The 15,017-nt window shown below is 36.4% G+C and overlaps 1 protein-coding gene across 1 annotated transcript in view; it reads left to right on the top strand.

The window, feature by feature from the left end:
- LOC149200380 (E3 ubiquitin-protein ligase) overlaps nt 1–8,487 on the top strand; it is a 51,405-nt gene extending 42,918 nt beyond the window's left edge. Inside the window, 3 exon segments of the mRNA XM_089402706.1 lie at nt 7,042–7,103; nt 8,057–8,087; nt 8,090–8,487. Of these exon segments, the coding sequence (XP_089258832.1) occupies nt 7,042–7,103; nt 8,057–8,087; nt 8,090–8,157 (161 nt within the window). The 3' untranslated portion in view covers nt 8,158–8,487.
- Nucleotides 8,488–15,017: the final 6,530 nt, after the last annotated feature.

Genomic DNA, 15,017 nt, shown 5'->3' with positions numbered 1-15,017 from the left:
AGCAAAAGTTTTGAAGTACTAAATCTTGAGATATTATCTTCAATGTGCTGAAAGTTAGCAGGATCCAAAGCAATTAGCTTATTATCAATGTTTTTAAAACCAGAACCGGTGACTGGACCAGTCATCCAAAGCAATTAGCTTATTATCAATGTTTTTAAAACCAGAACCGGTGACTGGACCAGTCCACCTAATGAACCGGTTTACTGACCGGAACTGGTCTAACCGGCACTGGTTTGGTCTAAACGAATTGGATTTAGAAAAATACATCAAATAATTAAATTTTAATGAAACAAAACTATTTTTAAGATTTAAAACCATGATTCCAAGCCAATAGAGACAAAATATGCAAAGTTTGCTCATTTATATACCATGCAAAGGTGAATATATCAAAATGGCACCGAGTGCAATACATATCATCGACAAAATAGCAAAATACATAAGCAATGAGGCTCTAAATGGCCTATAAAGTCCAAAAACAATGCTGCAAGCTAGGAGGGCATTGGCCTACTACAAGTCTATTGTGTACACATGATCAATCATCAAGTTCATCACCACTAATAGCCACAAGATCATCATCAGGAGCTACATAGACATCATCTGGTTCAAAGTCTGAGGATGCCTCAGCCTGATCTGCAACCTCAGTATCAATGCCACCAATAACAATAGAAGTGGACCTAATGGGAGCACGAGTTTGTCGGCCTGCACGACTAGTGCCTTCCATTGGTTCTTTGCCTTTCCTTGATGCCGCTATTGATCCTGGTTCTGATGCCGCCACAAAATCTGCTTCATCCCCCGCTAAGGCCATGTCGATATCAAAATCAGCCTCAAACACAGGATCTTTAGTCGCCTCCACCCATTTTGATATTGGATCAATATCGTCCAACACAATGGGATCTAGATCAGGTGTTTTGTTCATCATTTGGTTTCTCCTCAGTGGAAGGTTGTATTGCACGAAAACAAGATCATTTAACCATTTTTGTTCCAAACGGTTTCTCTTCTTCGTGTGTATGCGTTCAAAAACAGACCAATTGCGTTCACAACCTGGAGCACTGCAAGTTTGACTGAGGACTCTAATTGCAAATCTTCGCAATTGAGGACACCAAATGACTCCCACCAACATGCTTCAAAGAAAAAGAAATTAATTAGTAACTTAGTTTATAATTTGAATTGTAAAGAACGTAAACAATTTTAACTTGAAAAGAAAAACAAATTGGAAATTGGAATTGCTTACCTGGTTGATCCACATCTCTTGCCATCTTTGCCAAGTTTTTGCCAAAGGTACCACCTTCCATAGTTAAAATAGTAAGTTGTCTATGTATTTCCAACTGGTCTGCATGGGTAGGGACCATGCGTTCCAAGCAATCAATCAATCTAGCTCTGACCTTCCCATCATGCAGATCTCCTAGCCAATCTTTATAATGATACTTTGGGTTCAAAAAATACCCAGCTGCGTGTATAGGACGATGGAGTTGATTGTTCCATCTGTTATCAATGATCTCCCATATACGGCCATATTTAGCTAACCTGTCCTTGTAAGCTGCCTGTATCTGCTCCTTCGCTTTGATCCATAGCCTCATAAATGTAGCCCATGGCCAATATTTCCCCATCCACCATCCTTAGCACCTTAACAAGGGGCTTGGTAATTTTTGCAAGCTCTACAGACCTTTTCCAAAAGTAATTGTCAAACACTTTCTTTTTGGTGTCTTTTCCATTTTGTCTACGAGCCCACCGAGATTCAGACCATTCTTCAGAAGAAAATATTTTCTGCAAGTTTTTATGTTGACCATTGAGACATTGCAGCGTGAGGAAGTGAGTTGCAAATCTCGTAATTGCAGGCCTAACAAGCTCTTTTCCCCTAGTGTTTTTCCTCATTAGGCTCAATACCCATGAGTGGTTGTAAATGTATTTTGTAATGCACTTGGCATGCTCTATAGTGTTTTTTACCCACTCCACTTTGCCTATGTCATCAAGCATGAGGTCTATGCAATGTGCAACACATGGAGTCCAAAATATGGTCCTATATTTGGACTCAAACATCTTTCCAGCAAGAACATAGTTTGAGGCATTATCGGTGATGACCTGCACAACATTCTGCTCCCCAACTTCTTGAATAATGTCATCCAAAAGCTCAAATAGAAGGGCTGCATCCTTCACCTTATCAGATGCATCAACTGATCTCAAAAACATGGTTCCTTGAGGGCAAGAAACAAGGAAATTAATGATAGTGCGGTTCTTTCCATCGGTCCATCCATCTGACATGATGGAACAACCTGTTTTGAGCCATGAATCTTTAAACTCAACCAAATACTCATCAATGGAAGATATCTCTTTTTGCAAAAGAGCTCCCCTCAAGTCATGCATACTAGGGCCTTTGAAGCCTTTTCCTGCAGCTATAACAGAGTCCCACATAGCTTGGTAATAAGGTGAGCGAGTAACATTAAATGGGATATCTGAATCATACCACCATCTAGCAATGTATTTATGAGAAGTTTCTTTGCATTGTTTTTTCCAATGTTGATCCAAAGTGGGTTGATGATTTGGTTGGTAGGAAGTGGGATTAGAAGAGGCAGTGTTGGCAGAAGATGAGAAAAAACATTGGATGTTTGTTCTCTTTGTTCCTTTTGATTGTTGGCCACAAGAAGGATGAACATAGTGAAAGGGGTCATTGGTGGAAGGGATAGGAGTTGAGTCTTGAATCTCATAATCATCATACCCACTCTCTTTCATGGCTTCTAATAATTCTCTCTTCCTTGCAATGTCATCTTGGATGGCCTTTTCCCTAGCCTTATCCTCATAAAACTTTTCAAGCTTGGAAATGTATTCTGCCCTAATAGGACCTAACATTGCATTTGGTGCACCACATGGCGTTACTTGGCCTCTTATCCTAGCCAAGTGTTGTTTCAATCTAAGAATACCCCCACCTCCAATAGATTTATGGCATAATTTGCATATCATTTTTCCATCAATTACATCACAATGAGCCCATGCACTGTCCTTTCCTTTTGGAGCCATGTTTGCTTGAAATAATTACAATTTGCAAAGAAATCTGCCATTTAAAAAAAAAATTGCAGCTAAGCAACATGGAAAACCAAAGCTAAATTTAGGAAAACAAATGCACATGCAAGCTACAAAATTTGATAGCATAGAACTAGAGATTTGATAGCATAGATGATAGAAGTGAGAAGTTTATAAATTTAAAACACATAAAAAAATTTAATTCATGAATCATGGACAACAGTCAAATGAGGAATTTTCAAGTGAAATGCAAACTAGCTTCCTTAGCCTCCTCTTGAAGATGCCAACTCCACTGACAGCTACAAACTATCTCCAAAATAGCTCCAACTCCAACTCCAAAATGACTACTCCAACAAAAACTCAACACTCTCCAAGCTCCCAAACAAACTCACAAACACTCATAAACACTCCAAATCAGATGTGTGAGACAAATGAGAGGGAGAGGGGCCTCTTAAAGGCTTGGAGAGGGTGTTTTTGGAGGGAAAGCACCCTTAGTTTCCCTCCAAAACCCCTAAACTTCATTGGAAAAGCCGCTTTGTGGGTCCTCGGTGGGCATGGCAGGTAACCGACCGGTTTAGGACAGAACCGTTCGGTTCCATCCTAAACCAGCCGGTTAGGACCGGTTAGTGCCAATTTCTTGCCAAGCAGCCTCCTTAACAGGGTTTTTGCTCCGGTTCCAACCGATGGCCTTGCTGACCGGCCGGTTAGACCGGTAATCGGTTAGCTAGGCCGGTTTTAAAAACTATGCTTATTATCAAGTTGATGAGATTGGATTTGATTCTGTTTACCAAACCACTGCTAAAGTTTGTTCCAAGCTTCATTTGGTTTGTTAAGCCTTTGAAGGTGAAATTTTAGATCATCAGAGATGGACATACCAATGAGTCTATGTGTTTCATTATTTCTGCTTTCCCATTTGGCTTTCTTTAAAGCATCCAGAAGCGTTGTTTGTGTTCGTAAAGTAATCCTACAGACCTCCACAATCCCCTACTTCTTAATAGATCTTCCATGTTGGATTTCCATGATAAATAATTGTTACTTGTTAAGCAAATTTCATTTAGAACTAGCCACATTGAAGAAAAAAAATCAAATTGCTATGAACATAGAAACTAACTGGCGACCCTACAAAGTAACACACTTCAAAAGAAAATGATACTAAAAAGGGTGCATAATTGACCAAGATATACCTTTTAGATGTTCTAAAAATGAGGATTAGAAGGGGGGTTTCTAAGAAAATAGAGAAACAACAATTATATAATAGTGAAAGTTCTTGAAACCAACAACTCTAGTGCATAGAGAACAAAAAATACACACTACAAAAAACAACATTGAAAAAAAACTGCGAATGAAAAAGTTATGCCCGATTGAAAATCACTTTTGAAAATCAAAATTACAATGAAGAGGACTCTATTGAAGTGTTGACATCACTTTTGAAAATCAAAATTACAATGAAGAGGACTCTGTTGAAGTGTTGACATGGCAACATTGATTGGCTAAGATGATGTGGTTGTTGATGTGGCATTGTTGACTAGACAAGTTGATGTAGCAACTAGTGTTCCACTATTGACTGGGAGCCCGTTGACATGGCATTGATGATAAGACAAATGACAAAGTATATTTGATAATGTGGCACTATGGCTAGTTGACATGTGAGCTGTGACAAAGGATGTGATAGAGTGGTAGAGTGCCATATGTTGGGTCTTTGTGTCGTCATGGCTAACGTTGGTGGTCCATGTGGTGTTTGCATGTTGGAGTGGTGATTGTGGCAAGGTGTGGTTAGTCCACGCGGGTGATGGTTTCTTCATGGTTGTTAAAGGTATGTTACTCCAAAAGGGGAGTGAAATTTTGGGTAATGCAATGTTGGCGTATTACCTAAGGCTTCGATGCTTTCATGGAAGTTACATAAAGATGTTGCATGAAAAAGTGTCATTTGACCAAAGTGTAGCTCAAAAAGAAGGTGACGCCACAAAAAGGAGCCAGCCTTTCAATAAAGGGCCTGAATAGGAGGTTGGCCACCGAAAAAGGAGGTATGCATCAAGAGGAGTTTCTAACCAAATGGAAGGAAACTCTGCCTACCTGACAAGGGAGCTTTACCCTACAACCACAAAAGGGATCCTTAGAGTCCACACAACACTAGAAAACTAACAAGGGCTTAGATAATGGATAATGGCCACAAATATACATAAACCACTTGTTGGGTAACTAAAAATTAGTTGGATAAACTAATAATGAAAAGCCATTAATATTTAAATAAAAAACTTAAATAAAGCTTTTTCTCTCATTTCAACCTAACAACCACAAATTATTGTTTGAAAGTATCCATAACTCGGGCATATGAAAGCCATTTGGAGTGAAATGAAAAGGATACCCAGCTGAAAAGGATGTTTCAGAGGCAATGAAATAGTCATATTTTCCCCACAATGCATGGAAATGCCCCCCCATCCCCAGTCTCCCCGCCAAAAATAAGAAACTCCAAAGTTGTGGAAAGCTACCTCAATTTCAAACCAAAGAAGAGGTCATCCCCAAAAAGTGCTCTAATAGCACGTCGAAGTAGGTAAGTCACACCGGAGAGAAATAACTCACATAAATCAAGGATAGAGACGAGATTACATGGTAAAACCCTTGAAAGAGAAACATCCATTGAGCAATGAACTGACCATAGTACTGCTCAAGAAAGAAAAGGTATATCCAATACAATGCTCTTTTTCATGATGGACAAGTGAACCTCCATGTTCTTTAAGTAGACAGCATGCAAAAATCAGGAGAGGAGCCACAGATCAAGTATGGTTAACTCAAAGAGTATGACTACCATCCAATCACCTAAGCATAGAATGAAAAGGTGACTGCTGGATAACCACACTAGAAAGCATACATGACTGTAGTATATTAGACCATGCTGGTTTAAATATCCTCATAATGTCTAGTATCCTAACAAAGGTAATGCATTGTCATAATATTTGACCTTGCAAGAGGCTAGGCAGTTATGCTTCATTAAGTCCATGCTCAAGGTTTTTCTCTTGCATAAGAATCAAGGATTAGTATGTCTCCATTGCTTAAGTGATTACGAGTGAGTAGTATAGGGTGCATGTAGAATCGGTCTGGAATGAAGGGGTGCATGTATAATACCGTTCTTGCAGTATGCAGCTTGAAGGTATAGTCTAGGATATATAAGTGTGATTGTAAATATCATGGAATAATTAGTCAATCTATCAACAAAAGTTAGAAAAGAAAATGAGAAATCATTTTATCCGTAAAAGATACAAGGAAAATCTCTGTAGAGGACAAGATAATAGTAGCAAACACAGGAAATAAAGACTTGGTTGCTAGGTTGTTAGAAGGCTATGGCAATATAATCAAAATGCAATCAATCTATGTGACTGTTAATGAAACATTGCGAGGGATAAAATGAATTTTAATACCTTTACAAATCCATGGATTGGTGACAAATACGTGATTGTTAAGTAGTTGATAGAGTAGAAACATTTTCGAACCAAAACTTTGGAAAATAAGAAAGGTTCCCTGTGAATCATAATATCTTCATTGTCTACCTACCTTGCCGACCTTCATGTCTTTTCTATTCATTGGAGTATACATTTCCAATTGTCAAATTGTTGGTTCATATATCTGTTTTTTTAATCTAATATTCAGGTATTGAAATGCAAGGGAATAGTTGAAATTATTCAGAAAAATGTTTGAGATTTCTAAATTCTTTATTCCCTTCTTCCCATAGTTTTCTCTGTCCAGCGGGCCTATGTTTTTGAGTTTGTATTTGTTCTAGTTCTGTCTGTGAAAGCCTCTGATTTATCTTTTGAAGGCATGCATATTTTTTATATGCAGGAAATATACCAATGTCTAATAACTTTTTAAAAAGCATTTTATTCAGTTGTTATACATCTTAGGAGTAGAGCATTAATGTCAAATGGAATCCCATTTTAGGGATATGCCACTATAGACGAATCTATTGGGGGTTATTTATTTTTCATTTCATCTGTATATCATGATGCTCATATTTTTTTTTATGACATTCAGATGAAAATTCAAAATCGACAAAGAGGATTCGGCATGTGGATTCCTTTTCAGAGGGTATAGAGGTTTGTACCTTTTTGAGCAACACTTCTCGCTTATGTATGTTTCTGGTTTGCTCGCATTTTTTGTTGTTGTGGTCTTACAAGTAGATCTGTGCTGCTGGAAACATTTCAACAGTGCAATTGCATGGAAATTTTGCTTGCATTATACACACGAAAAAGGTTCCGAGAAATCCTTTAACCTTGAGAGACAAATTCTAGCTCTATAATCCCCTGCTAATTCAACATATTATGTATGAAAGGTTGCTGCAATTAGCAAGCACGCTTCTCCTCTCAAAGGTTTTGAATATGGATCAAAATACAGTGTTTCTTCTCTAAAGGTTTTGAATATGGCGCAAAATACAGTTTACTTCAATAACAGTATATACATGTTTCTAGATCCTGTATTAATAGATTGTGAAACACGGCACAACAGTATTTTGTTTGTGTGATAAGTTAAGCTTTTTAGAATACACTCATTCTCAGTGTGCCAGATGCTTGGAGTTGGGATTTTTCTGCTAGCAAAATGGCCTTTGCTTAGATATGGGGCCTATGAAACTCTCTATAATGTACATGGACAACAACTGTATAAATGCGGTCCCTTCTCTGCTTGAATGTGGCCCTTTAACAGGCGATGTGTGTCCACCAGGTTTCAAACCTGGGTCATTGTGGTGGTAAGCGACCTCAGTTACTACTAAACCACAGCCTGATGAACAGATGCATGGAGTTCAACCAGTAAGACATTTCGGATTATGTTAGACCCCACCCATGTGTGTTTTGTCTAGTGTCCATAATGGGAAGTTAGCAGATGAGATGTGATTGCTAAGAGGTTTTCTTGTCATCATATTGGTCACTAAAATCCTTTTCATAACAAAATTCTAGTAGAATGGATAAAATGGTTTGATATTGATCGGGAAGTGGTTATACGTAGAATTGATCTTCTGGCTACTGTTTGACATGCTATATTTATGTTCATGCAGGAGACGCAAGTCTTGGAGCTTGACAAACCAGACTTGGTCCTGACAAGGTGTTTAAGCCTAAGAAGAAGAAAAATAAGAAGAAAAAACAAAAGGTCTTTTAAATGCCCCTTTTCAAATGAGGTGAAATGTAAAGGCTGTTGTAAAAGGATATTTGTTTGCAAAGATTTTAAGGAGGTTGTTTAATACCACAAAGTGGCTAACCCATTCATTACTCATCCATTCAATCTTTTTGTTGTAGCATCAGCCGTGAAAAAATTTAATTATCTATCCAATCATGGAAGTTGGGTTTTTTGTAGGCATGCTTGCATTTTCGCTCTTACTAATTGAAAGAGGCGCGACATACATTTTGGTAAGATAATGGAGGACAATGGAAGGGATCTTCATGCTTCTTGTTTTGTTAAATATCGTTGAAGTGGATGTATTGTTAGTCACTTGAATTGTTTAGTTGTCTTCCAGTTTATGGAAGTTTTGCTATAATGGAGAAGTTTATAATGTAGCTTATCCTTGTAAGCACTTCACAAGGTATATAACCCATGTCTTAATCAGCGATATCTTTAATAGTATACTCTATATGTCATGCCATATATATATTTTTTTGTTTAAGTTAATATTACGCAATATTTCAACAATACCATATTGGTGTTTAGTTTATGTTTATTTAATGTTGGGTATCATAATTTGAACCTTGGCCTTTCCACCTTTTTTTTTGTTTAAGGTCATTGACAAGGTGTATGAAATTTTCTTATCTATGGGACAATGCATATACCTTCATGCAGCTACAAAGGCATATATATTGTAGCTTCCTCTGGTTTTGAAGCTGTGACTTTTTAGGAGAAAACACATGCTCTTAACTTATCATTCAATCATGAACCAATAAACCTAAATGATTTAAATACAAGATCAGTTTAAAAAGTTGAGATGTGACGGAAGCTAAATCCAAACCAAAATCTCAGCCAAGTGACAAGGAGATCTGAACTACATTATTTCAACTAACTCTTCACAATTCTAGAATACAGCGATGAAAATTTTTCTCCCAGATGATAAGATCTGAGCCATAACTTTACCTAGAGTTTGCCTCCGTCATCCCCATTTATAACCTCGGTGTGAATGTTTAGGATGGTGAAGTAGTGATGGTTGCATACAAGAAGGTAAGAGTTTATCTCTCGTTTGGAATTGCCATAAGCTTGAAGTGTCTGAACAATGTTTTACCACACTTGACCAAGATAACTTGAATTTGCAAGCTTGACCTAGAAGAGACTCTACATGGCCATTATGCTTTTGAGAATAAACTAAGTCGAGGTACTGAGCAAGAATCAAGTTTGTTTTACCATGAAGGTTTATTATCAGTTCAAAGATAATTAACTTTTTGTTGATAGGGCGCAGGGCTATTTTGCTATTACAATAATAAAGTGTAATACTTTTGAGATGAAGGAGAGTAATTATTTAGATTCTTTAGAGGTACGTGTATATAATTGTTCCGAGGTAAGAATCAAGTTTGTTTTACCATGAAGGTGTTTTTATCAATTCAAAGATAATTAACTTTTTCTTGATAGGGTGCAGGGCTAGTTACAAAAACAATAGGTGAATTGTAACTTTATTATTTATGTATTTAAATTATTGAAAATAATAAATTGTATAATATTTACTTGTGTATATATCGATATTATAATGTTTAGTTTTTTTCAATGTGTTTGAAGTATATAATTGAATATTTATTTGTGGTGAAGAGTATGAGAGGATATATGGAGATTGACAAATTTGAATGGTGATTATTTTTATGGAATTTCAATAAACTTTAAGTTTTGGGGTTGGGGTTGTTAGGTTGGGTTATATATATTATATGATATCTTTTTTAATTATAAATATGAGCAATAAGACATTTTATACAAAATAAAAATTGTTTAAGCGATAATTCTAAATAGGATTAAAAAAAACATGTGAACTTAAAACCAAAATTGCACGATGCGAAAATTACGCCATTTGAGCACATGATGCACTATACACATGCCTATGATATAAAGGTAGATATTTTAAGCCTTAGCCAAGCATGTTACTCAAGTAGGAGATGACAATAGTCTAGCCCCAGGTGGAGCGCAATCTTGATTTTTAAGGGTTATCCTGCATTCTTCAACAATTGACTTAAGATTGTGACTAGTTTGTTACCAACCATCATTATCATGGCTAGGCTTTAGAGGGCCTTTCAAGAACTAATACATAAAGTGTGACCATAAGGAACTTGGTCATTTTTATGAGCAAGAGGAGATGGATAGCCATGGCAATATTCCCTAAGAAAATGACCACCTCAATGGCAAGACTTTCCCTCATGGTGTTGGGATTGTCTATATTATGTTGAGTGGGCTAGAGAGGCATTGGTCATTCCTTCCTCAAAAGTGAAGAAGGTGCTTTGTAAATATCAACCAATTGTTTGGGTTGGCCACACATAACTCCATCTTCTAAACTTGAATAATAATATGTGTATATATCTAACATGGATTTGTGAGTTGTCATAGCTTGATAAGCTTCTTACTCGATGACTGTGATTAACATCACATCTCTTTTCTTCCATTCTAAAAAGAGAACATCTACTATGATCAATTGCCATGTTGCTTAGAGCTCTATGACTTAGCTAGGTAATGAAGGCGGCTTAAATTTCTCATAGAAGGTAGAAACTTAGCTCTATGTAGATTGAGCAAAGAGAGAACCAAAACAGGCACTTCTACTAGAGATATTTATGCCAAGGTAGACCTAGGCAAATTTTCCAAATCCACCATGTAAGATACCATACAAAGAACATTCTCTTGGGCTCTATTAATGGCTTCCTTGATCTACAAAGGTGAAAACACTAATCCCTTATTTCAACTTAATTTTTGTAACTTGCTCAATGTATCATACAAGAGGGGATTTTGGCATAAACATTTATATCCATCAACATGTTGATATTTAGTGAATTTTGTCCTATTCCACATCCAATTTCTCCACCATAGTGGGGGTTTTGTAAGTCCAACTTGATATATAGAGTTAGAAATCATGTCCAGTCCTATCTAAAATCAACTAGTTGATAGCCACTTATCTACATCAACATGCTTATATTTAGTGAAATTTGTCTTATTCCACTTCCAATCTTTCCTCCATGTTGAAGACCTTGTTAGCCAAACTTGATGCATAGAGTTAGGAATCATGTCATCAATATTCTCTAGGATTGTGTAATGAGCCTTGGTAGATGAATGACAACTTCAAAATAAACAAAATACATCCACATAAGAATGTAGAGATAAGAAGATAAGATAATTATATTAATGTTAGATGAATGACCACAAAATGGGACTGAAGAGTACAACTGATATGAATACAATGGTGGGAGTGCAAGTGCAACTCTTGGAAAATGTCAAAAATGATATAGTGAAAGGAACTGACATAACATCATAATATATGTTTAAAACTGTGACAAAGATATGGTGATACAAAACACTAAGTGGGTTTGTCTAGGACTTGAAAGGTGGAGAACTCAAGACCTTATGAGGCGGGGGGAGAGAGAGAGAGGACGATGAGGTAATGATGTTAGGGTCTCCTAAATCTCATGGTTGAAAGTAAGGTGGGTGAACGGGGCATTGGCTTGTTGTTCAAGTCCTCTAGAACCATTAGGGGTGGTTGTTATATGATCTTGGTGGGAATGTACAAGGAAGGGATACTCCTAGCATCCGAGGTCAATAGAAGGAAACTCTAAATGGATTTTTGGCTACTCCTCCAGTCTAGGTGGGAGGTGCTCTACTATGAATTCATCTAGATATTATCTCTCTAATGCTATTAGAACATGTGGCTTGGTGTATGAATTGTCACCACCAATTGGTCTCGATAATATTAGTTAGCCTCCCAAAGGGGTCCCTAAGGAGAAACTCAAGGTCTCATTGTTTTGCTCTCTAGTGCACAATGGGACTTTATTTTCCATTTGTTTCTCCAATTTGATGGATCAAGAGGGAAGTAGGAGGTGATTGATTTGGTTATCTTTGGGGGGCATGACATGCATGAGTTAAGGTATGTGGTAGAATATCTCTTTGATGAAGAGGGATAATCATCTCTAGTCCTGGTACTAGAAGAAAGTAGAGGGGGAGATCCTTGAGTCCCTATAGAGAGAGTGATAACATCCTCTTATGTCATGCACGTTTCATCTTTGAGATTGGGTGGAAGCCATACAATATGATTTTCTAATCAATGTAGCCAACTGGTAACAACCATGAGCATTAATCCATCTTAGTGAAATGTGGACATGGGGTCCAACTATGGCCTTTCCACCTTGATGTTGATTCTGGTTTTTTCTTTGCTTGCATGTTGTCCCTGTGATACTCCAACATCTCTATGCATTGCTTTTAGTCCTCCATGTGCCTCCATACTAGGTTCCTTTTTGGTTCCATGTTGATCCATAACATGTTTCCTAACATTTGTGACCTTACCTTGATGACCTTGGTCTCTCATGGTGGTGTGGGTGGTGATAAGTAACAAGCCTAGCTATTAGGTTTTTCTGACTCTTCAACCTATGGTTCCTTTGAGCAATAAATTCTTCTTCATATTTATGCCATCACCTCGACTTCCCTATAGATGCCTCTATAGACTCGTAGTTTGATTCAACCTCATATTCTTTATCCAATGTGCCACCTTGGGTCCTTCTTCTTGTTAGATTTTAGGCACAATCACAAGATCTAAGTGTGAAAAAATATAGACTAGCTACTTGCAAAACAAGATGAGAATAAAATTGTTCAAAAATTGAATAATTAACCAAGGCAATTCGAATTACTCATATATAATGATATATTATTGCTTAACACAAATACAATATATCAACTCTCCAAGGTGAAGAACAAATTTGAATTAGGTTGGGGATTCTAAGAACATGGACTTAGTATAATTCAAAATCACTTTCCTTAGTTGGCAAGTCAAAATTAGATGGGGAGACCTGAAATTAGAAGAATACCCTAAAATGGTCTGACTTTGAAGTAGGTGGAGTTATAAGTCAGTTAGAACTAAATAATAACTCACATGTAAAAATCTAACCAATTGAACTCCAAAATATGACTAAAAGTCAACTAACAGAGGGAGAAGAGAGAAAAATGGTGCTAAAAATCAGTGAGGAAGTGTGTACTCACTCTAGGGATACCTAAGCATGGGATAATTCAAATTAATGGAGTGGATTAGCCACATTATACTATAACCAATGTTTAGTTAGCACCATATGCCAACCTAGGTGGCACCCCTTGTTAAAAATTGAAAACCATAAAAACTGAAAATGTGCCAAATGATAGGGAATGTCTAGTGGTGAATGAAAACTGGCCACATGTGACCCTAATAATATCTGGAAGAGGGTCTAATGATGGCCATAATGTAGGCCCCGATGAACAACTTAGTGCAATGTACCCCAACACTTCTTTAGTAAAGGTCTTGCATTGCGATTTTATTTTTCTTGTGCCAAAACTTTATGGACTCCTTTGAAACATTAATATTTGTTGTATCCACAGAGTCCATCCAAGGATGACCAAGAACAATATCCACATCATCGATATCTTTAGCATGAAAATTGTGATCCAAACCATATGTATTCACAGTAATATTAGTGTGTTTAAAACTTTGAACATTCTCACCCTCAACTTGTGCGCTTTGAATATGCTTTGCAGGGACCTTGCAATCTTTTAGCCAAGCCAACATTAATGAAAGTATGCTTGCAACTAAGGTTTATAGAAATAATAATCTTATCCTTTTGAAGACGTCCATGAACTTGTATTAGAGAGTTTTGAAATGAATTAAACCCTTAGGGTTTGTTTATCTTTGCATAAGACCATTTGTCTGAAAATGTTTGGTTAGATGTTTCATTTGAAACTTTCATCATTCTTTCAAAGTTAAGTCACTGCCACCATTGGCATGTTATCTATTAAAATCGTGAATAACCATGTTGTCCATCTCCATGGAAACTCTCACTTTACCCCTTTGATGGATTATTCAATATTAGGACCATCATATTTTCTAGTAAAATACATACTCCCCATGAAAACTCTAAAATAGAACTAGGGTTTTGAAGATAATCACCTACTTTTCAATGGGGCTCCTTTGTTTGGAAAGGGATTTTAGGCGACAAAATTGAAATCTTAACTTCAATTTAACCATAATACATCCATGCAATAATAGACACAACATTGTAGAGAGAAATATTGAGATAAGGTAACATGATCAAATACTCCTTACGGAAGGAATTGTAACACCATTGATGGACTCCTATAATGTTCTTGTAAATGCCTTGCTTTAATATCAATTTGGGGTTGTAAACTTTACAAAACGCTCAACAAAATATACACATTTTTGGGCTTTATGCAATTCCTAGCTTGAGAAGTGAAAAAACTAATTACAACTTATTTACAATAATTAAAATTAATTACAAGAAAATCTATACAAATCATTGTAGCTAAAACAAAATTAAACTACAACAGTGCTAATTAAAACTAACAAAAGAAGCTATGGAAATAACTATCAACAATAAAATAAATGCAAAAGAAAATTAACTATCAACAAAACAAATTAATCTATTCTACAAAAAATAATTTAAACTACAAATGCTACTACAAAAATAAACTATAGCTAACTGGAAATAAAACACATATAGCAAAGAATAGAGTATTTTGTTGAAAGTAAAATGCCATGGAACAAAATATGATTACAAAATTAAATTCTATGTTACATAAGTAGATGAAATATCTCTAAAATATATATACTGAAACATGTGCAATATAAAACATGAACAATAAAATAAATTGACAAACATAAAATGTAGAAATATATATCAATGAGAAAATATGGCCAACATGGCATTGATTGCTAATTTTCAGCGATTCTTGCTAAAAGTAAAGGAGGCAACCACTTTCAGTTATAGCAGTTAGGTGTCCCAAAACTTATCCAAAATAAAATTGCTTTAATTGCTTCC

The sequence above is a fragment of the Pinus tabuliformis genome, chromosome 2_1, assembly GCF_031772625.1.
Source record: "Pinus tabuliformis cultivar Carrire ecotype Pingquan chromosome 2_1, CPIR1, whole genome shotgun sequence".
In the NCBI taxonomy this organism is placed as follows: Eukaryota; Viridiplantae; Streptophyta; class Pinopsida; order Pinales; family Pinaceae; genus Pinus; species Pinus tabuliformis.
The sequence above is the reverse complement of the archived record's forward strand: the minus strand, read 5'-3'. Positions and strand labels throughout refer to the sequence as shown.